Source organism: Neomonachus schauinslandi, chromosome 4 (genome assembly GCF_002201575.2).
Source record: "Neomonachus schauinslandi chromosome 4, ASM220157v2, whole genome shotgun sequence".
NCBI lineage: Eukaryota > Metazoa > Chordata > Mammalia > Carnivora > Phocidae > Neomonachus > Neomonachus schauinslandi.
This window is the reverse complement of record NC_058406.1, coordinates 161,832,997-161,858,000: the sequence shown is the minus strand read 5'-3', so window position 1 is coordinate 161,858,000 and position 25,004 is coordinate 161,832,997. Positions and strand designations below refer to the sequence as shown.

The 25,004-nt window shown below is 33.0% G+C and overlaps 1 protein-coding gene across 3 annotated transcripts in view; it reads left to right on the top strand.

The window, feature by feature from the left end:
- Positions 1 to 25,004, top strand: part of CSMD3 (CUB and Sushi multiple domains 3) — a 1,204,765-nt gene that overhangs the window by 1,099,074 nt on the left and 80,687 nt on the right. For all 3 annotated transcript variants that reach the window (XM_044914284.1, XM_021688378.1, XM_021688377.1), the window contains 6 exons: positions 2,728 to 2,916; positions 3,620 to 3,797; positions 4,911 to 5,056; positions 19,221 to 19,301; positions 20,123 to 20,236; positions 24,453 to 24,641. In XM_044914284.1, coding sequence (XP_044770219.1) covers positions 2,728 to 2,916; positions 3,620 to 3,797; positions 4,911 to 5,056; positions 19,221 to 19,301; positions 20,123 to 20,236; positions 24,453 to 24,641 — 897 coding nt within the window. The remainder of the gene's footprint in view (positions 1 to 2,727; positions 2,917 to 3,619; positions 3,798 to 4,910; positions 5,057 to 19,220; positions 19,302 to 20,122; positions 20,237 to 24,452; positions 24,642 to 25,004) is intronic.

The following is a 25,004-nucleotide window of genomic DNA, read 5'->3' as shown; positions in this document are numbered from 1 at the left end:
ATACTTTGACAAGATTTTTATCCCTTTCAAATAGTTTGGACTCAGCCTCAAATGGTGACTCTTCAGATTCAATCTAAAATAGACTAGAGCTCCACTCCGTTTCTTCATTTGCATGATAGAGTTAGTAATAGTACCTCCCAGATATATTTTTTAACTTTATGTGATGAAATTAATGTAAAATATATGCCATGATGTATACCATTAGTAAATATTTAGTGCATCTTAGCTATTTTTATGATTATGTTATTTCAGATTTTAAATGTCTAAGATTTAAAATTAAACATTTAAAGCTATGATATTTTATACAGTGTAGTTCCAATGACTGCAGATTTTAATCAGAATAACTTAACATTCAATTACATCTCTGCCATAATTATTAAAGGATTTTATGAGTCTGTGATACTTTGTATGTGAGCTCCACAAGAGCAGGCATCTTTGTCTTATTTGTCAATAAATCTCAAGTGCTAGAACAGTAAGAGCACAATAAATATTTGCTGAATAAAAGCATATACCCAAAAGGAAATTTAAGAGTAGTTAAAATAGACATCATAACTTCCAACTAAAATAATTACAATTTGCAGTATGCGTGCATACATAACTTAAGAGCACAATATCACACATCATCCTCTACATAAAATAGAAGTGATTTCTGCCACCTCTCAGTACAGAATCAACCGTGTTCCCAAGGAATTTAATTATTTCTAAAACAATTGGGCAACGGATTAAGTTTCTTATTTGCTGCTAGAAGACGCGGAGCTGTATTTGTAATCCTTCTCTAGCAGGTGTTCAGGCCCTATGCCAGGCACTTTGCTATTTCCTTTAAACCAGGCTTCATCTTCTTTTTTTCTTCCCTCTTTTTCCTTCTGCCTCTCAAAATAATGCTCTTATTTGAATGATGTATAACCAGAATTTGAACTTTACTAACTGAATTTTCAGTCAATGTGCCCTTAAGAAGATTGATTATTTATATAATAAAAGCATAAAAGATACAGAGTTTTTACTGCTATTGATATAATATTAATATTATTGACATTATTGACATGTGTTACAATGATCACTAGATATTAGTTGTGAATTATACTGCATTTTAAAACTCTCTCTACTTTTATGCATTTATATCATTGAGCTAATGGCATTTTTGAGAAATAAGTTAATTTATACAGATTCAAAACATCAGTGTTACTTTTGGATGATTTTGTCATTAGATTTTAAGAGCTTTCTGAATTTTGGAAAAATGCATATTATACAATTAAGTGTGACATTCAACTGGAAAACTTGCTTCCAAAATTAATGTTATTACTGGTAATCAGTTAGGTCCTGCATTGTATCTGATATGGGGTGAAAATTTAAAATCTATTTCCTACATTTCCTTATTAAACTAAAAGCATAGGAGGGTAAAATGCTGTAGAAGTTATTGCAGGATCTTACATTTGTCTGAGTATTCAAAATTATCTAATTAACTACACTTATTGTGGTAATCATTTCACAATATATAGAAATCAAATCATCATGTCAACTTTAAATTCATGCAGCACTGTATGTCAATTATATCTTAATAAAACTGGAAAAAATCTTTTAAATGTGAATGAAAATTTGAAAGGGCTTGTTTAATAGAATAATATATTTTAACTCCTAATCATCAAATGATACACATTTGTCTTAAATTGGAATGACGCCTTTGGTTTTGATATTTTTGTATGTCTGGAATATTAATTCAAATGAAAAACATAGACTAAGGAAAAAATCACTTAATATCTTAAAAGGATTGTTGTTAATTCTGAAATGTCTAGCTTAAAAATTGGAGTTATATTTTAATAAACAACTTAGGGTTACTGATTCAACTGCAAATGCAATTTTTTGATTTGGGGAATTTAGAATTTAATGATCAGTAGCAAAATGGCCTCTGATTGCTGGTAATTTAAATTTTATTAATGATAATACAATTTTACTATTCTTGAACACAAAGTCCCAAATATTAATATTGGCATGAGTATATGAATATATATCCAGTTTATAGCTTCAAAATTTATTTAGAAATATTCATTAAGCACCTTCTATATGAAAGGCAATGGACAAGGCCTTTAGTATACATTGATAAACAAAACAGGAGCTTTGATTTCACACAGAATGTGGAACAAGAGGAATATGAACAAATAAACACATAGTTACACTACTAAGCTAAAAATATCATAACTGAAGTACAAAATCTGTATTAGAAGGAAATTTGTTTCCTAATACTTTATATTTGTTAAATTTATTTGGCAAAACCCAACAGAGGGATATTATAGTTTCTTTTAGAGAAAAAATAGTAAAAAACAAATTTAAAAAGGCTCAGAATTAGGTTTACACATATGCTTATTTTATTCTGCATACATGCAATGTAACCAGGAAGCAACTGTACTCTATGTAAAGGAATCAGAATATGTTGGATTAAAATTGTGGCTTTAAGAGTAGTTTATATTTTCACTAAACCTTATAATTTAGATAGATTGCATAAGAAACTGAATGCATTTTTATGAACTGTACTAACATTTTAAATATGAAAATTATAGACACGAGAAGAAGTTCATATCATACTGCCAGTGACATCACTTATTATAAACCTGAATTACTATTTATAATCAATGACAAGCAGTACTGTATCTATTTTGCAAGTTGCAAATAGTACCTATCTGTGGTCTTTCTGATATTCAGAAGGGTAAAACATCTTTCTTTTTCCCTTTCCAGCCTATCAGTTGCAAAGCTGTCCTGATCCACGCCCGTTTCGAAACGGTTTTGTAATTGGCAATGATTTTACTGTGGGTCAAACCATTTCATTTGAATGTTTCCCTGGATACACACTAATTGGAAATTCAGCTCTCACTTGCCTTCATGGAGTGAGTCGTAATTGGAATCATCCACTTCCAAGGTGTGAAGGTATGCTTCTAACTCAAAGCTATGTTTTAGTTGGTATCATCTGTGTTTAATAATTCTTGTCTTGGCACTCTTTTTTGTCTTCTTCTTCAAATAGCATGCTAAATATATAGTCTTTCTTTCAGATGAGAATTATAGTTAGTACCCAGATCAAAATGAATAACTGATTCTACCATTATTGGCAGGAATTTTCACCTTCTCCATTGGAAGTGAGACTACAGTTGATTAACACTTTAGAGCTTCTCCTGTACGTGTGTCTGGGTGGGTGCATGGGGTTATGTTTAATAGTCATTCTTACATAAGCCACTAATGCAGGTATTGCTACTGAATTTGGGCTCATTTTCTCTAAAAATCCTTTTAATAAAAAGGATTTGAACCTTTTATAATGCTTTATATGGGTAATGATATAAGGTGAAAGTTGAAAAGTGTATGTATTGATAAAGTATTGGAAAAAAAACAGAAGAAAATCTAAGTTACTAATCTAGGAATAGGTAATAACTACGTAGCATACCTCATATTGAAAAATAAATAAAAGCAGACTATATATCGTTCATGGTTGCCAACCTAATTTTATACACCTTAACTGAGGTAAGAACATAATATAGATGTATTTTATACTGCTTAAGAGATAAGAAATGTTTGCCTTTTTCTCTATGATCAGTTTATTGTCATTTTATTTTAACAGTTTTTTATATCATTTCTGTAGCTCTTTGTGGAGGAAATATAACTGCAATGAATGGCACCATTTATTCTCCTGGGTATCCTGATGAATATCCTAACTTTCAAGACTGTTTTTGGCTTGTGAGAGTACCCCCTGGGAATGGAATCTACATCAATTTTACTGTCCTTCAAACAGAACCAATCTATGATTTCATTACTGTATGGTAAGCCAGGACCATTGCTATTGATTGATTCAACTATATATAACAATGAAACGAGGTAGGAATGAAAATATATCACAATCCTCTGTACAAATTGCCATCCCATCTGATACTTGAATTGGTGTGAGTATCTGAGGGTGACAGTATATATTTTGTAGATATATAAGATAAACAAGAGAAAGAGGTTTTGACTTATTTGCCCATGAAGCAGCTAAACAGAGCAAAAGCTTTTTTGGGTGAAAAAAAATGTTAAATTTAATATTAAATTAATGTGCAATATCAGAAATTAGTATCAGAGTAAGTTTAAGATAAGTAAGTTCTCTATAAAACTACTGAAATTTAAAAGCCTATGTTCAAATCATAACTATTTAATATGCTTGAATTTCTGTCATCATAATTTGTTATAAAATATATTTGCATTATAATTATCCTGTTAATGAAACATCTTTATTTAAAAACATATTATAAAGAAAATCTCTAAATTAATTATTGACAATTGGTTACCTGAACTACTGGATGAGTCCTAAGATTCCTTCTAAATTTAACAGTCTATGATTCTCCAGGTTGTTCTGAAGAAAATAAAAGGAGGGCAAAACTCAAGTGTTTGGGGCGATATGGGTTGTGGTCAAAACACCAGGGACAATGTAATTGATTATAACTAATACGGGTGCATTTCATTTAGGTAAATATGTGATGTATTTTTATACTTTACATTTTTAGATATATCATTACCTAAAAAAACATAAATATACCAGTATGATTTGGCCCTAATCATTGGTTATTTCATTTATTGCCTCTTTACCATTTCATATGTAATATTTTCTACAAAACCTTGTGCAAAACTCTCTAAAAAAAGCAATCTCGGGCGCCTGGGTGGCTCAGTTGGTTAAGCGGCTACCTTCGGCTTAGGTCATGATCCCAGGGTCCTGGGATCGAGTCCCACATCAAGTCCCCACAGAGCAGGGAGCCTGCTTCTCCCTCTCCCACTCCCCCTGCTCATGTTCCCTCTCTCGCTGTGTCTCTCTCTTGTCAAGTAAATAAATAAAATCTTAAAAAAAAAAAAAAGGCAATCTCAACCTCTCTTTCTCCCCTCCCTGCTATGTCTCTCTCTAATAGGGATGGACCAGACCAAAACTCACCTCAGATTGGGCAGTTCAGTGGCAATACAGCTTTGGAATCAGTCTATAGCACTTCAAATCAGATTCTAATCAAATTTCACAGTGATTTCACAACAAGTGGCTTTTTTGTGCTCAGTTACCACGGTTGGTATTATCTAAGAGTTTCTATTTTATTTGGCACTATTTCAGTTTAAAATTGTCCTGGAAAAATTGAGTGTAATATATATTTAACCAATGATTGAAAAGGTATTAAAATTTGACACTTTTTAAAAATCATTTCAAAACACATTTACTTGCAAAGAATGACCTCTTCTAAGCGTTTAGGGACATGAAAATGTGAGCAAATGGAAATAGGAAATAAATCAGTCAGTAATTACTCAAAATAATCATTTTTGTGCGGAAACCAATAAAAGAGAACCAGCTGTTCATATCTTATTGCATGTAATTTTGAGACATCAATAGATTTTTCATACAAAATGTTTAATTTATTCAACCTGCTGTGAGTCTTTCTAAAAATAGCATCCAATATCTTTATGCTTTGGATCATATTACTCATTCATTTATGCTCTTATTTCAAAACTGTATCTATTCTAGAATCTTACACTTTTAAGTGACTATTCCAGATCATTAAGTTCATAGCTTTTACTCCTGTGAAATAATTTATGAGGAGTTTCAATTTTAATTCATTTTACAGAATTATGCTGGGTCCTCTCTTCATAACATTAACCTATTCAAAGAACATTCAGATGGTTCACAGAGCTTTTTAAAAAATTTCCCTTTATCTCAAATTGATTGTATTCCATTATAAATAAGAAAATGTTTATTCCTAATGATATATCCTTTCTCTGTTATGACCATAGTTCCATAAAACACATCCTGCTTCATATGACATTGTGAGACCAATTCTATGTGTATTTCACAGGATCAGTAAGCTACTGTCTGAAATTCACAAAAGTTATATGAAAATTTGGAAGATGAACATGTGCTTTGTCCCATTACATTAATATACAATTTAATAAGTCATTCAGAGAAAGACAATTATCATATCGTTTCACTCATGTGTGGAATATAAGAAACAGCGCAGAGGATCATAGGGGAAGTGAGGGAAAACGGAATGGAAAGAAATCAGAGAGGGAGGCAAGCCATAAGAGACTCTTAACTATGGGAAACAAACTGAGGGTTGCCAGAGGGGAGGGGGTGGTGGGATGGGGGTAACTGGGTGATGGGCATTAAGGAGGGCACGTGATGTGATGAGCACCGGATGTTACATGCAACTGATGAATCACTGAACTCTACATCTGAAACTAATGATGTACTCTATGTTGGCTAATTGAATCAAAAAAAGATGTTTTCTAAAGCAAATTTTTCATCTTTTTTAATATAAAGTAAGAAAAACTTTGATACTCAAAGCTTATATTCCATGAAAAATATGTTAAGTCAAGTACGGTTATACTTAAAAGCATTTAGACATTTAAAGCACATCAGGTCTAGAAATAGAGAATAGACAGAAAATATTTGTTTGCTTAATCTCAGCACTTACCAGTTTGTCTTTCTTTAGTGTCCCACAGCTGTCAGAACCTCATGCACACTGTGGCACAGCCAGTTAGGAAGTGAGGCATTCAGTGAGATCATTTTTATTCAGGCTGTTTATTTTTTTTTTTAATAACTCATTTGTCTTTTTTTTTTTTTAACTGACTTGGTTGGTGATGCTGACAGTATGTGGATACAGTCTAAAGCTACAACTCTAACTTTATTACCTTGAGAGATAATCATAACCCAGGAGCCAATACACTAAGTAATAGTCAAGACCAAAGGAGGAATTTATTGCTGAACTCTATTTTGTACATTTTTTCTCTTCATGGATTCCTGCATAAATTTTTATTATTTAAAAAAAAATAAAAATAAATTTTTATTATTTTGTGTCCTGCCTGAACAAGTGATAAAGAAGGGACTATTCATTGATGAACGCTAAATATCTGTAGAATAACCTTATAAAGAACATAAAATTCTTATAAAACTTTGGGGACATTTCAAAGGAGAAATATTGCCAAAGAAAAAGATATGTGTGTGTGTGTGTGTGTGTGTGTGTGTGTGTGTGTGTATGTTCATATAGAAAATATAAGGATGACAGAATGTCACCCACAAAATATGAAGTGGATTTACATAGACATTTATGTGAATGTATATCCCTCTATTATCATTCCAAAATATGTTTCACCTGATATTTATAATAATTTTTGAGCCACGTATAATACAAAGGAATTAGCTTAGAAAGGAAGATCAAATACTTATTTAGCACTTTGTTTTCTCATTGACCTTGGACAAGTTACTCTTTCGCTTCTGCTTTCTTCAGTTGTAAAACAACATGGTGGGATTGCTGATAGCCTTCAACTGTATATAGAGAAATAACTCCAATTACAGCAATATATTAGGTTGAACTATATTAAATAATTGGTCAAAAAATGCTGAATATTGGCAGTTTTGTAGAGCTCAAACCAAGTAAGTGCTGTCGTTATTACTATTATCAGCATTACATTGCAGAGATGGTAGGAAAACTGGAGGCAATGGATAAAATACAGTTACCATAGATCCTGGCAGTGTAGATGTTTAGTAAATCTTCCTTTCCTGACCTTGTCTTATGTCACATTTTTGATTTTCCAGTAGAGGGCTGATCTTTATTTATGTTTATACTTTCAATTTCATAAAAAGGCTCACAGTTGCCTAGCATTTGAATCAACATCCCTGGGAATTTTACCTAAACCTTAAAATAACCTTGAAATTTGAGGATGTAGCCAGAGCTAATGTTAAAAATTGACAGGTGTGTTATATTCCACCAGCCTTAGTAGGATAATTTTCCTTAAGCACTGCTTTCATTCTGACTCTCCTTTTCAAGATTGCGGGATGCCTACATTAAATCAAATTTAAAGCTACCCTGTAATCCAGTTCAATGAATCTTAACTCCCCAGCGCTTACTCTGACTTCCAGTCAGATTGGTTCTTGCGCTGCCTCTTGAACTTCCGTTCTCAAATGATTTCCTACTCATCTTCAGTTCTTTTTGTCTCCCCCTTTTAAGTCCCATATCCTCCATTTCTTGGCAATCTGAGCTCATAGGGATCACAACCATCTTCTCTATGATTGCACTTTCTCTTACCAAACTTTTGAGAACTTATGACAGCATGGTGTATTGTTTTGTAAGTCTTGTGAGTTTAATAATAGTGAGTACTTTTTTGAGGACACAGATCATATTTATGCTTCTTAACCTTTTTATGTTCATATTACTGACTGATTAATTATGTTACAATGGAAAGAGTGAGTTCAAAATCATTTTTTTTAAAAAAAGGCTGTTTAATTGATTTTATTTGATCTGTATTACTTACAACTTTTACAAAGATTATTTTATGACCAGGTACATGCATGCATTTCCCTTCACAGAAACAACAAAAAAAGTAAACCAGAAGGCAGTGCACTATTTAACACTTAGTGTTAAGCTGAGTAAGTATACCTAAACTTACAGTGGTTTACTCCCCAATCAGTTTTCTTTAAAATCTGTTACTGATTTAATAGGTCCTTGTCTTATGCCCTATTGTAAGTCAGAAGCGGTTTTCTTAGGACTTGTGTATTTATTTTATAAATTTGACAGATCAATCTTTTCACATACTTTCTTAAAGGTCACACTGATCATTTAGGTTTCATTTATTAATGTATTTTTAATATATTTGAAAAGAGAAAAAAAATGTGTTTCTTTCCTCCTAACCTGACTTCCTTTATGAGATCCAGCCAGCCATCTGTCTTTTATAAAACATCTCCTTCATAAAGCCTTTCGTGATCAAAAATAACGTTCATAAAAAGCTTTGAAAAATGAAAGTTCTATACAATGAAAAAATAGAACAGGTGTAAATGTTGAGGCAGTTTATCTCAGATATCATACTTCTTTTTTATCTAAGAAAATGTTTTTGTCTCTCTCTGTATTGCTGGAATTGTAATTTCCTAAGGTAAGAGCTAAATTTTCTTGGTATCTGCTATAGAGTTAAGATGGATTTGGCTTATAATAAATATTAACAATATTCAGTCCTAATCAGTGACTTCCTAAAAGTAAATTACACAAAACCTGTCTTAACTGCATTGTTTTTGCAAACCCTAGAATAGTGATAACTACCATTTACTGAAAACTTAATATGCTGGGTACTCTGCTAGCTACTTTTCATGTATTATTGCTAATTTTTGTAATAGCTCTGCAAGATAAGTATTATTATCCCCATTTTAATAATGAAAGAATTGAAAGAAAAAAATTAACCTACATAAAGCTAGAGAACTAATAAATAGAAGAGCTGCCTCGAATTCAAAATAGGTCCATCCAACTCCATAGAATGACCTCTTTTTAAATAATGACAACAATACTGGCAATAATAATAGCTAAAATATAGAGAGTTCTTACTGGATGCCACGCAATGTCCCAAGCTGGTATTGTCGAACACATAGATTTTAATGGCCTGGAAATCTAATTTTTCCTTAAGAATTTGGCAAAATGATTTTAATTTTTAGCAAGATGATAAGTCATCTCATTTTCTAGAAAATACCCCTCCTAATTAAAACTTAGAACTTCAAACTTTGTAGTGCTTCCCTTCTTCGTGACCTACAAGTTTACAGCAATATGTAGGTTCATTGCAACTTAGTATGTTCTTTGTGGTTTCCAACATGTGGTAAGGTCACTGTGTGAAAAGAAGATAATTTTTATTGGGGGTCTGACTTATGACAACCAAAACAATTAGGAGACTATAGCATAACCAGATTATATGTTTACTCATTTAAAACACAGTATCATTTTTATTTTTAAATCTATTACCCAGGGCACTGCTTTTTCTAATATCAGAATATTAGAGAACTTCAATTTATATACAGAAGACTCTCTTAGTAAGCGTAATTTATATTATGATTTAATTTATATTATCCATTGTTTTCCAATGTTTATCCATTGGCACATCTTCTATGAAAGAATGAGTTGATTACATATTGACTTCCAGATTATTTTTAAGAAATGTGTTTAAAAGGCCTGTAATATCTTTTAGGTCATCTTTTAAGTTTATTTTGCCTTTACAATAAATGCTGTATTTAGGGAAAGTATATTTAACTCCACAAAGTCTCATCCTAAAAGAGACTGCTGCAGATATAAGGACACATTTTATATAAAACATAAATCACCGTTGCTTTGAACTGTGTGACCCCTTTGCCTCACACAACCTAAAGACCTGACCTCCTTTCATTTATCAGTAGATAGAGCATGGAACTCATAAAGTGTTTCATTGTTTGATATCTAGAGAGCATAGAGGGTATGGACATCATACAATTTTATATATATATATATAAAATGTGGGGAAGAAACTAAAAAAACAAACTGGTGAAACTGTTATGAGGAAAGGATAATACCATTTACTATTACTTAAATGACTAGTGATTACTAAAATGACTAAAATCATTCCAAAATTACTTACTGTATTTTGACGTTTGGCTCCATGTGCACATCCATTCATACATTATGGCATTTTTTTTTGTACAATGTCTTACTGTCAGTCCCCTCCAACCAAAGTCCATCAGGAACACCTTTCAGTTAAACAAAATTGGGTTTTATTTGTTCACCATAATGAGTGAGACAACACACCATGAGGGACCCTGTGGCATCCAGTTTGAGGGTATTAGGAGAGCCTTGTTATAGGATTTGGGCTGTGCAAGATAGTTCTGGAAAGGTTCAAGGAAGCATGCTGTATTTCTAGGCTGGGTGTTGTTACAAAATTGGAGCAGTTCTAGAACTGGGTATCTTTTTCTTTTTTTTTTAAAGATTTTGTTTATTTATTTGACAGAGACAGAGAGCTCAAGCAGGGAGAATGGCAGTCAGAGGGAGAGAGAGAAGCAGGCTCCCTGCTGAGCAAGGAGCCCGATTCGGGACTGGACCCAGGGCCCTGGGATCATGACCTGAGCCAAAGGCAGACACTGAACCGACTGAGCCACCCAGGTGCCCCTACAATTGGGTATCTTAATACTTTTTTTTTTTTTTCTAGAAGGTGGAAAGAATGGAACATGCCTGGAACAATAATTGGTATGGAAGCAACATTTGTTCTTGTTAGCTGAGATGGAAGAGTCTTGGTCATTTTGGCAGTTTGGACAGTGTTCTTGGTTTTTATTGTGCTCAGACATAATTATGGAAAGGTCTCCTTTTTGTCTTGTTCCAACGAGGTCAAAGAGTTATCATGTCTGATTTTAGTTGTTAGTGAAATTGTTTATGGTCAACAGTAGAAAATCACAGCCTATCAGTTAGAGCCAGGCCAATTCTAAGCTGAGAACACACATGAGCTGTCTTTGTGTTCTGTTCTTTCTTTTCTTTTCTTTTCTTTTCTTTTCTTTTCTTTTCTTTTCCTTTCTTTTCAGTACACAGAGTAGTTTATGATAGTTAAAGATAGCTATAGCATGTTCCTTTACAACCAAAAGCAAACCAAACTATGGTGGTGAGGAGAGAAAGAAAAACAGAGACTGACAGAGGTCAAATGATATTGCTGATGTATCTGTTATCTACTGATGTGTGAGATTACCCAACCTTGGCATATAATTTTTCAGATTTTAGTGAGCTCAGTACTAAAGCAAGATAATTTCAATGAGCTATCTGAATATTGGGAAGTGAATTCATGCAGCAGATACTGAAACTTTTTAATGGATAATTCGGAGATTTCCCAATAGTTTTGTTTACTATACTTCTTTTATTACATCTCTGGGGAAATACCAAGAGTGACTTATTGTTGATCCTTTTCTCATGATGGGGAATTTCTTGGTCTCAACTCTAAATCTGGGGATGAATCATTTGCTCTTGATTGCTAAGATTCTCCCTTATATAGGCAGAGAAAGAAACTGACTATATAATATTAATGGAGCAAAAGTGATATTTGTAAGTAATTTCAGCACTGCTGAAACTTACCTATATGGTTCATGTCAACTTGCTAGCAGATTTTCTCCAAAATGGAAAAAAAAAAAGTCTGTATAATTTTCTCTCTTAATTAGAACTCAGGGAGCTTTTTATTTTAAACACTAACTCTTCTTTCAGTGGAGCTACTTAAACTTGCTTTACATAACTTTTGAAATAACATTGACAAAATTACATAACTGAACAAACATGTAATCATCAATGCTTTTCCTCCTCTGAATCTTTCCCAAATCATGAAATTATCATACTTGACTTAATCTGAGTCACCATCAGTCATTGTAGAGCACTTAGGATTTATACAGGAACATTAAAAATATTTTTTTTCCTCTTTAAGAGATACTGTGTTGGTACTTGGCAGAAAGGTTGTGTACTTGAGCTGTTTTGGTTTAGAGAAGGAATGGCAATTTGCCAGTGTTCTATGTTGTCTTTTTTGAAGAAGCTTTTAATAGCTCAGTTGAACTGGAGTAGATAAATAGAGCATTCTTTTCTGGAATTGGATTGGATGTTTCATGCAAAGAAAATAAGAAATTAAAAATAACCAAAAAATATTGCCAGAATTAAACTCTAAAGCAATTTCAAGAAGAAAATTTGTTGGACCAGGATCCAGAGATCTGTACACATTTGAACCAAAACATGGTGCTATTTAAGCAATAGTCATCCTCAAAAGATACTGACATATAGGGAAGCCTGGGTGGCTCAGTTGGTTAAGCATCTGACTCTTGATCTCAGGGTTGTGAATTCAAGCCTGGCATTGGGCTCCATGCTGAGTGTGGAGCCTACATTAAAAAAAAAAAAAGATACTGACATATAGAATATGATGCCCTTATGTAACTATTAAATAGTAAATGGTGGCTTCAAGCTGAATGGCATGTTGATTAAAATGATTCTTCTAAAAAGAACACAGATTTAAGTCAAAGGTATATTTAAATGTGTAAATATCTGTTATACAGCTTTTTCATTAACAGTCATAACTATAGGTGTTTCTAAATAGAATGATCGTGAAAAGCATGGACTCAAATACATGTTCTACCTGTAACTGGATGTGTGGCCTTGTGTACCTCACTTCACTTCTCTAGGGCCTTTTTTTCCCTCCTTCCACTCCCTAAAAAATAAAAAGAGCAGACTAAGTGATTTATAAGGTAACTTCCAGCTCAAACAATCTATGGTACTAAACCATGCAATATTGGGTATTCATCCTAGACCTGTTTATTTTCTTCCAGAGTAACCAAAGCATATTATAAAGGATGCTATATTGCTTTAATTCAATTAGTTATTAGTTAATATTTATTGAATATGTTTTCCAGAGCACTGTACTAGCAGCTGTAAGACCAAGGCACATACAACAATATACATGACTATAGAATGAGTTGCTGAAGCCAATAACTTTCTATTACAGTGTAATGTTCATCAGTGTAAAACAAATAAGGAATCTCAGCATTTTCAAATATACAGCTTAAATTACAATAGAAACAAAATGAATAGTTTGATGTGTCCTGGGAAATCACATGAGTACTAGCCCTTTGCATGACATCAGGGTTGTAAGTAAAGTCATGTTCAATTGAGATTATATGTGTCCAGGGCATAACCATAATCAAAGCAGACATGCTCCTGTTAACCTTTGCCAAACAGGGAATGCACTGTCTCTTTGAAATCATAATATGTGTCTGGCACAGTTCTAAGCACTTGACAATATATTAACTCAATCTTAGCTTTATGTTTATTTTGCAGTTGAGAAAACTGAAGCACAGAGTCTGAGCAGTTTACCTAAGGTCATAGAGTTAACAAGTAGCAGAGCCAAGATTAGAACATAGGCAGTCTGCTTTCAGAATAAAAACTAGATCAGCCTGCCCTGTGCACACAAGTATTTACTCTCCAACACAAATTGGATAATATATTTTTTTTCCCAGTGATGTTGATTGGTTTGATAGAAACATCATCAGAAAAATCAGAGCTGCACTGTTAAATTCTCCAGTTACATCATACCTGATTTATCATACCTCGAACCATTGCCTTATACACCCTGCTCCTACCAGCCAAGATAATATGCCTAAACTGCTTATAATTATTTCAGTAATTGCCAAATCAAAATGTTTTTCATAAATAAAAAACGAAACTTGGAAAAAACAAAAAGTATATTTTACCAAATGTTCTTACTCATCTGTGAACACCAAATATGTGGAAGGAATTGAACTCCCAATTTAATGCAAGAACTTACCCTTGTAGAGTGCTTACTATGTGCCAGGCTTTGCATATATAAACATTTTGATCCTTGTAATCACCCTTTAGGTTGGCATAAAGTTATTACTATTATCATTACTATTTTCATTACTATTTACAAATTAGGAAAGTGATGTCAAGGTTAAGTAACTTGCCATAGATTTCCCAACTTGTCAGCGTTAGAAACAGGATTTAAACCCAGAGAATCTGGATTGAGTCCACACTCAGTATGGTAAGGATTTATTTAATATGTATGTTTTGCTCATTCATCATTCATTCATTCATTGTTCTAGCATTCAGTTACTCAGAAAATATTTATTGACCACTGCTATGTCAGGTACTGCATTATGACCTGAGGAGTTAGCTGTTAATAAGATAATGAAAAGTCCCTGCTCTCACGCAGTTTATATTCTAGTGCAAGAAAATGGGCAGCAAACAGTTCTTACAGATTGTTAAAATTGCCAGAGGGCAAATAGATGTGAAACAGAGTAACTGCAAGAGGTTAACTCTGGCTAATGTGATCAGTGACGATGTCTCTATTTTAGCCATCTGAGGACAAAATTATAAAAGAGACAAGACGATAGGTTTCAAGAAAGCAAGACAGATAAGAATAAAATTCTATAGAATATAGTTTTAGACATGTCATCAAATGTTACACTGTCATCCATTTGAGAGCTATGTTGATTAAGGAATAGAAGAGACTACAGTAAAGGTTAGGTTGTAGACAGGTTTGACTTTTCAAAGTTTATTATGAGAAAGTATAGAGATGTGGTTTAATGTTTTTTATGAGGAGTGAATGGAATCGTAGGTGACAGAACACATCAGGGGTACTTGAGTTTTAAGTGGAGGAGAGGAACTCTCTACATTTGCAGCTAAAATTATAAACTGGCTAATAGATGGGGCTGAAGTTAATTAAGCAAAGTTAGAGGCCCTTGGAGAACATAATCAAGACTTTTAATTTAATGTCAAGTCATTTGGGGACACTTGTGAGATTTTTTAGATCCAATCAACAATTGTTTATTTAATACCCGCTGCAGTATAGACTCTTCAGGGGGTCTCTGGATATTCACCTTTGTTCTTTTCCAATTGTGTTTATTCTTCCCACTGTAGCCAGAGTTATTTCTTTAAAGGAGAAATCTGATCACATTCCTCCTGGATGTAAAACTCTTCACAGGCCTGCCATTTTCTTAAGATTACAATAAATAAATTCCGAGCATGGCCCATACCCTCCTGGGGGACTTAGCCCCAGTTTACCAGTCTTTCTTATCCCTTCTCACTCTGCCCAGGACTCTCTCACCCAAGCCCCTCCACCCCCACCCTCTTCAACCCCCTACCCCAGCCTTCCTCTTTGCTGGTTCACACTTGCTGATTCCTCTGCCTGGGTTATTCTTCTATGTGTCATCCATCTCCCCAACACACATACTTGTGGATGCATGGGCGTGTACACACACACACACACACACCTTGTTTCAACTCATAAGTAATTTCTACTCATTAATAAAATAATTTGATTAATATCTTTCTCACTGACAACTAGTGCCTATAAAAGCAAGGTTGTGTCTCCTTTGTTCATGATCACATTCCCAGCGCCTATTACATGGTGTCTGACACACACTAGGCCCTCAATAATATGTATTTAATAAACAACAAAATGAACTGTTAGACATTATAGGAAATGTAAAGATGTACCAAATGGTCCCACACAAGCTAAACATGGAACAAGAACTAACACATTAATGAATAAAGATGGAATTATTTGAGACAGTAGAACACTCAGTGCTAAGTATTATGGTGCCAGTTTCCAGGCTGGCAATGTTGTCAAAAATGACAGTGCATAGTAGGGGATTAACATGGTAAATATAAGGGGCTTGAGAAAGTTCAGGTGAAAGATAGCTGACATCTCATATGTTTTATCTCAGATTATAAATTTAATCGGTAAGGCCATGACAAGTTATATATTGATAATAGGGAAATGGCAATACCAAAAATAGTTCTCAGCACTAAAATAATTCTCCAGTCCAGGTTGATTTGTCTGTAAATGTGGGAGAAAATATGGCTTAGTTTTTAAGCATATAGTTCAAATTCTGGCTCATTGAACTGGGCAAATAATTCAACCATTCTGAAATTTAGTGTCCCTTTTAGCAACGTGAGCTATTTACACATATCTTGATGTAGTAATTTGGGGATTAAATGAAGGACTCATGTAAAGTAACTTGCAGAGTTCTTTCCGCACAGTGGATTCCAAAAGAATACTGTGTTACCTCCTTTCCATTACCTCCTTTGTGTGTAGGAAGGATTTCACTAGAAAGAAACAGAAGGCAAGAAACATCCTGTAGGCAGATTTAATAATACAGGTGTATTCGTTTGCTAGGGCTGCTGTAACAAGGTACCACAAACTGGATGTCTTAAGTAAACAGAATTTTTTTTTCTCACAGTTCTAGAGGCTAGAAGTACAAAATCAGTGTATCGATAGGGCCATGCTATCTCTGAAAGCTATAGACAGGGATCGTTCCTTGCCTCATCCTAGCTACTGGTGGTAGCCAGAAATCTTTGGCATTCCAGTCTCTGTCCCTGTCACACACACACACACACACACACACACACACACACACACACCTTGTTTCAACTCATAAGTAATTTCTACTCATTAATAAGATAATTTGATTAATTATTAATTAATTAAAAATTAATTAATTAATATTAATTAATTAAAATTAATTAATCTCACTGACAACTAGTGCCTATAAAAGCAAGGTTGTGTCTGCTTTGTTCATGATCACATTCCCAGCGCCTATTGCATGGTGTCTGACACACACTAGGCCCTCAATAATATGTATTTAATAAACAACAAAATGTCTGTCTCCTCTCTTCTTATAATGACAGCAGTCACAGTGGTTTAAAGGCCTACCTTAATTCAGTATGACCTCAAATTAACTCATTACATCTGCAACAACCTTATTTCCAAATAACATTCTAAGGTTCCAAGAAAGACATAAATTTTGTTGGGTACTATTCAACTCAGTACAGTAGGTACTAAATGACAGAGCTCTACACTGAGATGTTGGCAGAAAGAATGGAAAGACACTGGACACATTTTAGACTTATTTTAGTGAACAAACCAGTAGAAGTTGATGAAGATTGAGAACAGATTTGTTGATAGCTGTTTATGATTTGATTTTTTGTAGGACTTTGTTTTTGAGAGTCAAAAGAAAAACAGATGCAAAGGGGTTTCTTTAAATATTTCCTTCTCCTTTACATTATAGTCAGATTTACATAGTTCAGCTGTTCTCAGCATGGTCTCCTAAGGATTTCTCTATGGCAGACTCTCTGTATCTTCCTATCCCCTTTCTCCTACCTCTTTGGCATTTATTACAATTACCGTTTATCTTGGTTATTGTACCCCTTTTAAGGTCTAAGTTCAGGAAAATGATTTTCAAAATTCCTAACGTTACTCTAAAATTTTTTTCTCAAAAATCCGGGTTACATTTTTCCGTCCTAGGCTTCTTTCCCAGCGAGTCTTTTCTCTAGTGGTAACCCTTCTGTGTAGAGCAGTGTTTTACTTGCAAATTATCATCGTTGCACAGCAAGTGCTTTTATTTTATAAACAGGTTGAAGTACTAGAAGGAAGATGTTTGAAGAGACATACAACAATTTACAGCAGGAAACTGAAACAAAAATTTTCCTTGATTCATTCCTCTTCAGCTACATTTTGACAAATTTTCATCCTTTTTCTGTCCTTAGTAACGTTGAGGTGTATTAACCTACTGACCTCTTATAAATGGCTTTTTGTTACATGATGATGAACCAATGCTCAACTTTTTGCTCATGTTTTCTCCTCCATCTGAAATGCTCTTATGCACATGATTACCTTTCAGAACTGGAAAATTTTACTCATTCTTTAAAATGTATTTTATCCATCTTATTTTATAGGAGTTTTCTTTAAGTGGTCCAGTTGATGTTCCTCAGTACTCTCATAATTTTCTCGTGATAGGGGCAATATTGAAGGTATGGGCTTTGGAGTTAGAGGACAGAGGCTGGAGTCCTGGCTCAACCCTGTAAGAGTTGTGTGTCAGTTTCTTTATTGGGTCATTGAGATACATAATTTAACTCCTAAGTTTAAGTAATAAAATTAAGCATATGAAACACACTTTTTTCCAAATGTTATAATAGTAATCAAGTGTGTTTCTTGACTGAACAAGATTATATTACATTTTAAAAAAATCTTAGTAAAAATAAGACTTTAATCAAGCAAATGATTGTGATATAGATATCAGGTGGGGCTAGTAGTCATGATGCTCAGATTCATAAAGGGCTTTTATTTTTTTGATGGCCCTTAAATTATGCCAAATAGGAATCTTTCTAATGTAATGAGGTTGACCTATTCAAGTGATGTAGATTATTAGAAACATGAAATTTAACAAACAGATATTTCATGAATATATTAATATAGCATGTGTGAGAAGGCTCTGGAGTCAGAACTCCTGAGTTCAAATCCCAGTTTTGTCACATTATAGCTGTGTGATTTAGACAAATTCTTTAATTCTCTTCAACAGTTTTCTCTTCTATAAAATGGGCATAATTAATTATGGACCTAATCATAAATTAAGTAATAAAATAAATAACATTTTTGTGAGGACTAATAGAATTATTATAAGTAAAGTATTTATAATATTTCTTGGAATAGAGTAAGCATTGAGTACCTGTTTGCAACTGTAACTATATGCCAGGCACTTTGCTAGGTAAAGGGGATTCTGTGATGAACTTTGGGGAAGATGGGCATAGAGCACATAACAAATATGAATATATAATTCCAAATTGCGATCACACCAAAGAGAAAAATAACAGGTGTTATGAAGCACCTAACAAGAAGGAATATAATGAGGGTGAGAAATAAGAAGTTACAGGTAAGTATTCTTACCATGGGAAAATATTTTGGTATCTAAGGAATGATTTATTTTCCCTCAATATTGTAGTATGTTTAAAAAATAAATAATTGAAACGATAAAATTATACCATTTATTTTTATTCTTATAAAAAACGCTTGCATAATTTTGTGTTTTTTTCACATATGTGAATATATATACCTTCTCAGAGAAGGAATAAACACATTGTCTATTTTTATAGCTTATCAACTAAGAGTGTGCCAACCTCCACCACCCGTACCCAATGCTGAAATTTTGACAGAAGATGATGAATTTGAAATAGGTAAAGTCCGATAAATTCTTTTTTAAAAAAATAGTGTTAGTAGAGATATTTGCTTAAAAAGAAACAGAAAGAATAGTAGCAACCTATCTTAGACCCTCTTTCTCTGGATTGTTGGAGATTGTTGAGAATTCTTAAGAATGGATAGCAGTGAAAAGACCAAAAGGGAGTATAGGCAAAAGCAAGAATCCTGTATCTCTAGGATGTACAACTGAAAAACCAGTATGGGAATTTGAACCATATAACTATATTCTAGTGGTTTCTTCCAAATTATTATTTTATTGCCTTTTCAGACACACTGATGTTCTTTGAACTCAGGCTTAAGCCTAAAACATACAATGAAGAATATATAGGGTATATTAGAAGATATGCTTTATTTCCATATCTTTGAAAACAAGTGGTGGATTATGCTCAGTTTGATAATGAAGTCCTTTAAAACTAGGTTGGAAAGTCTCTTTATATTGATATATTTTATATATATATAGTATATATATATAATATATTGATATATTTTTAATGAATATCTTAACTATACCAACTAGATTGTTTCCTTACCACTATTGCTTATATCCAACTGATACATACCAGTTAGATCTTACTGTAGTAAGATCTAATTTACTCTTGGCTTTAGTTCTGATTGGTCAGTATCTATGAAGTAGTTGTAGTTCAATATTTTTAATATTATCCCTGCTTATAACTAATAGAATTTTATTAGTTCAATAGAATTGAAAATGACTGAAAGAAAAAATATTCTGCAATATTTACAGATTTTACAATTGAAACATCTGAAGCCCCCCTCTGTCTTTTTTTTTTTTTTTTAATAGGTGACATTATTAGGTATCAGTGTCTTCCAGGATTTACTCTGGTTGGCAATGCAATTCTGACATGCAGATTAGGAGAACGACTGCAGATGGATGGAGCACCTCCAGTTTGTCAAGGTACCAATTCTTATGATTATTGATCTTTAAGTATTTGTTTTATGTTTGATTCAATACTGGCAAAATTGAGGAAAGTCTGTTTTACATAAACATTAAATATTTAACTGGCCATAATGTTAAAATTATACAACTCATATGTAGTATCTTTTATTACATTATTTCTCAGATTTAACTTTAAACATTATTTATTCTTCCAAGGTTTATTTTTTTTTTTAGCTTACCCCAAAGTCCGTTCAATTTATTTAAATTAATTTTGCCATGAGGGGTGGAAATTAGATGGAAAATAAGAGAAACCTTAAATAAAGTCTTCAATGTTGATTGCCTTTATTTGAAATAGTTTCTGTTCTAACCACTAAAGCCATTAAACTTTAATGGAGCACCTGTTAAGCCTGAAGGTTTGAGTGAAAAACAAAAAATAAACAAAAAACAAGCTATAAATGGTCCTTGCTGTGAAGGCAACATGCTTTAAGGGATATGACAGCCATACAGGTGGTAGCAATAGAGTGTTTAGGAAACAGGCCAGGGGGCTATCAAATCATGTAATGTTTAGTTGTTTATGAGGCAGGCAAAGCTTGATGGAAGCATTGCTCCCTGAGTCTTGGTTCCATATGACAAGTGAGACTTTGGTAGAATAGAGATAGACAAGCGGTGGTCCAAGTGACAGATGAATATACAAAGACACACAAGTAAAAAACAAAACAAAAAAACAGAAGTATAGACTTCAAGGAATTCACTATGGAATTACAAGGGCAAGACCCTGATGGATCTTGAATAATGTGCTAGAATTTTGATGTTCAGAAGTCATGTATTGTTATTTTGTGTAACCCCATAGGGCCCGAAACAGTGCCCACCACATAGTAACTAATTATAAATATTGGTTAATTTGAATAAAATTGAATTGAACTTGATTGTCTCTCCCCAGATTTTCTTGGGTTACTTCCTTCTTTGGGATTTATTCCTGAGGAATGGAAATCTGTTTCCTGTGCAGGATCTTAACTGTTAAAATGAACCTAAAACAAAAATTCTGTTTATTATTCCAAACATGATATAAGTAGGAATTAACATTTAATTTTCTACCTCATTGGAATCCTTACAATAAAATGGAAGGATTTTCACAAGGGGCTTTACAGAAAGACATTTTTGGAGGTAAAAACCAACACCAATGTGAAAATTTTTCTTTCTCTTAATCTATGACTTTAGAGCATCTTGAAGTTGTTTGGATTTTCTGAAGTCTATCACCTGTAATCCTGATATTTAAATGTCATTCATTCAATTTCCTCCTTTATTCAAGACTACGTTTTAGCCACTTAGGATTATGTAGGTACATATTCAGACATTTAGACATGTGAATGTGGAGGATAGAATTTTAGCCTTTTGGGAAGTTATACATGGAAAAATAACTTGGGCAGATACAGGAATTTGTGAACAAGCTACATGTCAGGACTTCTTTGACTCCAGTATATAAATACATTGTGAACTCTTGGAGGTCAACACTTAATTTTTTTTAATCTGGATCCCAATTTAATAAATTTCTAAAAATTAAAATAAAACAATCCAGATAACTTAGCTATTTAATAATCCCTCATCTCTCAGACTTTCGATATTTTGTTTTTAAAATTAGAATTTCCTATAGGTTAATAATTGTATCTCTTCCTATTCTATGTACTATGGAAAATACAGAAAAGACTAATTTTTATCTCATAATGACACTTCAGATACTAGCTAAAAAGTAATAAATAATCCCTCAGAATTAGTATATGCAGTGTTACTATATTAATTAATTGACCAAACTCTTAAGCCAAAACTCTGACTTTACATTTTTTTTTCTTTGAGTTAATTCACAAGCTTGCTAAAATAATCATTCTTTTTGGAGTCTGTTAGAATTTATATGCATTGTTTTTAGTCTATCTTAAATAATTTAATATTTTTTCACTTTTCCTAAAAGGGGCTGCAGCAATGTTATTATTCTTCCCTTTATCCTTTTAGTTTTCTGTATCATGCTTAAAATATGGACAGCAATTCTAAATATGTTGCTCTTTAAAGAGTTTGACATAGATGAAGTATATTTGATGGTTAAAATTGTGGGGTCCATCCAGGTGAAACTGTGACACTTTATGCATTTTAGACTTTCTGAGCATCAGTTCCCCCATATGTATAATGGGGGTAAAAATTGTACATACTTTCTAAAGTTGTTGTGGTAAGTGACATAATGCACAAAAGGTGCTTAACAGTGTCTTCACATGTAGTCATAATCAATAAATATGTCTCTTATTCCTGATAGTTGTTGGGCTTCTTGAGGATATGTGTTGAATAATATGAAAGTAGGTTAATTTGTGTATTTATAGTAAATTATGTTGAATCATATCAGATGTTCAAAAGTAATATGGAATATTTGTTCAGTTTAGAATATTGGGGCCAACACATTAAATCAGACATGGCACTTGCTTTTCAATAACCAGAGCCTAGGAAGGGAGACAAAAAAAAATAAGGAAATAGCCATGAAATTGCTAACTGCAATAATAGAACATTATGGAGACACCAAGAAGGAAATCAACAATTGTGCTCAGGTTGATGGAGGAGAGGTTCAGGAAGTATTTCACAAAGAATGAGATACTTCATCTGGGCATTGAAATGCACTAACATTTCAAATGCAGCCGATGAAAGAAGGACATTTGAAACAGAAGCATGAAGGAATGTGCAGAGTTCAAAAAGCTGTAAGTAGTTCATCCAATATGTTCGGAGCATTTCATTTCAGTGGCGGAGCGCAGCAGGAAACAAAGTTGGGGAGGTAGGCAAGGACTGAACTTGGAGGGCTTTGTGTCAAACTGTGAAGTTGCTAAATGGTTTTTGTGAGGAAGTAACATGCTCAGTAACCCAAAAAGATACTTAGCTAAGCATTCCAGAAATATTGAATAGCTGAGCACACACTAAATAAACCCTTCCTTAAAACTTAATTTCTCATAGTTATATATGTCCCATCATTTCAATATGCCATAGCTATATATTCACGAATGTTCTTCATATTTGACTCAAATTTTCCATTCCATTTCCAACTGTCAAGTTAACTTTTTTGTTTATTTTATATATTTGTCATTTTGTGGAAAGCAATGGTAAGATTTCTCTTTTTAGACTGAGAATGACCTGCTACCATTTACTTATTTTTGAAAGTCTTCAAATCATATCCAAGAAGCAAATATCCCAGACCAAAGTAGAAGAAACACAAGTAAAAGCCAAAAAATAAAAAAATAAAACAGCTTTTATATGTTTTAGCTTTACTATATTCTATATTTAGTGTTGTATTTTCACTATATTTAACTATGCTATATTCTATAGTCAATTTCCAAATATCTCAATATTAGTTATGGTGGCTTTTATTTTTGAATTATTTCTTTTCAAATTATTAACTTGAATAAAGAGCAATTATGTGTTGTCATAATCCACTAGTTTGCTTATTCTTTTCCATCCCTATACCACATGGAGATTTTATAACTCAAAATATTTCATTGCCCTTGCATCCAGGAAATGATGAATATATAAATCCTTCATCTAGTCATCTATATTCCAGCAACTATATTTGGTGTTTTCAAGCCTAGCTCATTCGCACAAAGAACTGAAAGATAATTGGTAACCTAAAATTGTGTTGAATTTTCATGGTTTAACCATATTTCTGAAATCAGAAGTAGCCTTGCCCAGAATAAATACTCTTGAAACAGTACAGTTTCTTATCTAGCCCTACATACCTGAGTGAGTTAAAGTTTGAGGAGAGAAGAGAGTGAGTAAAAAAATATGGAAGGAAAAGGACAGGCAAAGACCTAGATGAGAGAGGGAAGAGGAGGGGACATAAGAAGATGATGAAAGGTAGGGAAAGAATACAAAGAAATCGAAGTAGATAAATGTCTTACCTTTTTATTATCTATGTACTTATAATACAGGAGATAAATGTCTTAGTTTTTAATTATCTATGTATTTATTATACAGAAAAGTAATGCATCTTCCATGTAATTAAAAAAAAGGAAATTAGTACCATAATTTTTGGGTCATTCTTCCATTTTTTGAACTGTAAGCTTAATACAAATTATCTCTTCTAACACATAACTCAAGGTATTTTTCTCCTTTATAGTTATTAAACATGAAAGCAGAGTACTGGGTGTTTAAAATGCAGTTTTCACTTAGTTCTAAAAGACTAGCATTGTTTAATGATATCTTTCTTTGATAGTGCTCTGCCCCGCCAATGAATTACGGCTAGATTCCACAGGAGTCATATTGAGCCCTGGGTATCCTGACAGTTACCCAAATCTTCAAATGTGTGCCTGGAGCATCTCAGTAGAAAAAGGATATAATATCAGCATGTTTGTAGAGTTCTTCCAGACAGAAAAGGAATTTGATGTTCTTCAGGTGTATGATGGTAACCATGGTTTATATCTACCACATATTCATAAATTCAGTTCAACTACTCTAGTTATATTTGCAGACCTTCAGTGTAAACAACTGCTTGTATGATTTTATTTTATCTTATAGTTATTTTTAGAAGTATCAACATCCAGTTTATCTACACACCATGTGAAAACTGTAGTTAGCTTATTATTCTACAAACTGTAGATTCTTCAGCTATGGAGGTAAATGTTTAAAACAGAGATAAGTTTTAAGCTACTGTTGATTGGTTAAATTGGTTTTGGAGCAATGTCACCACATATCATACTATTATAAATATATTCTATTACCATATACCATAATATTCTAAATATATAAAATATTAAAGATAAATTGG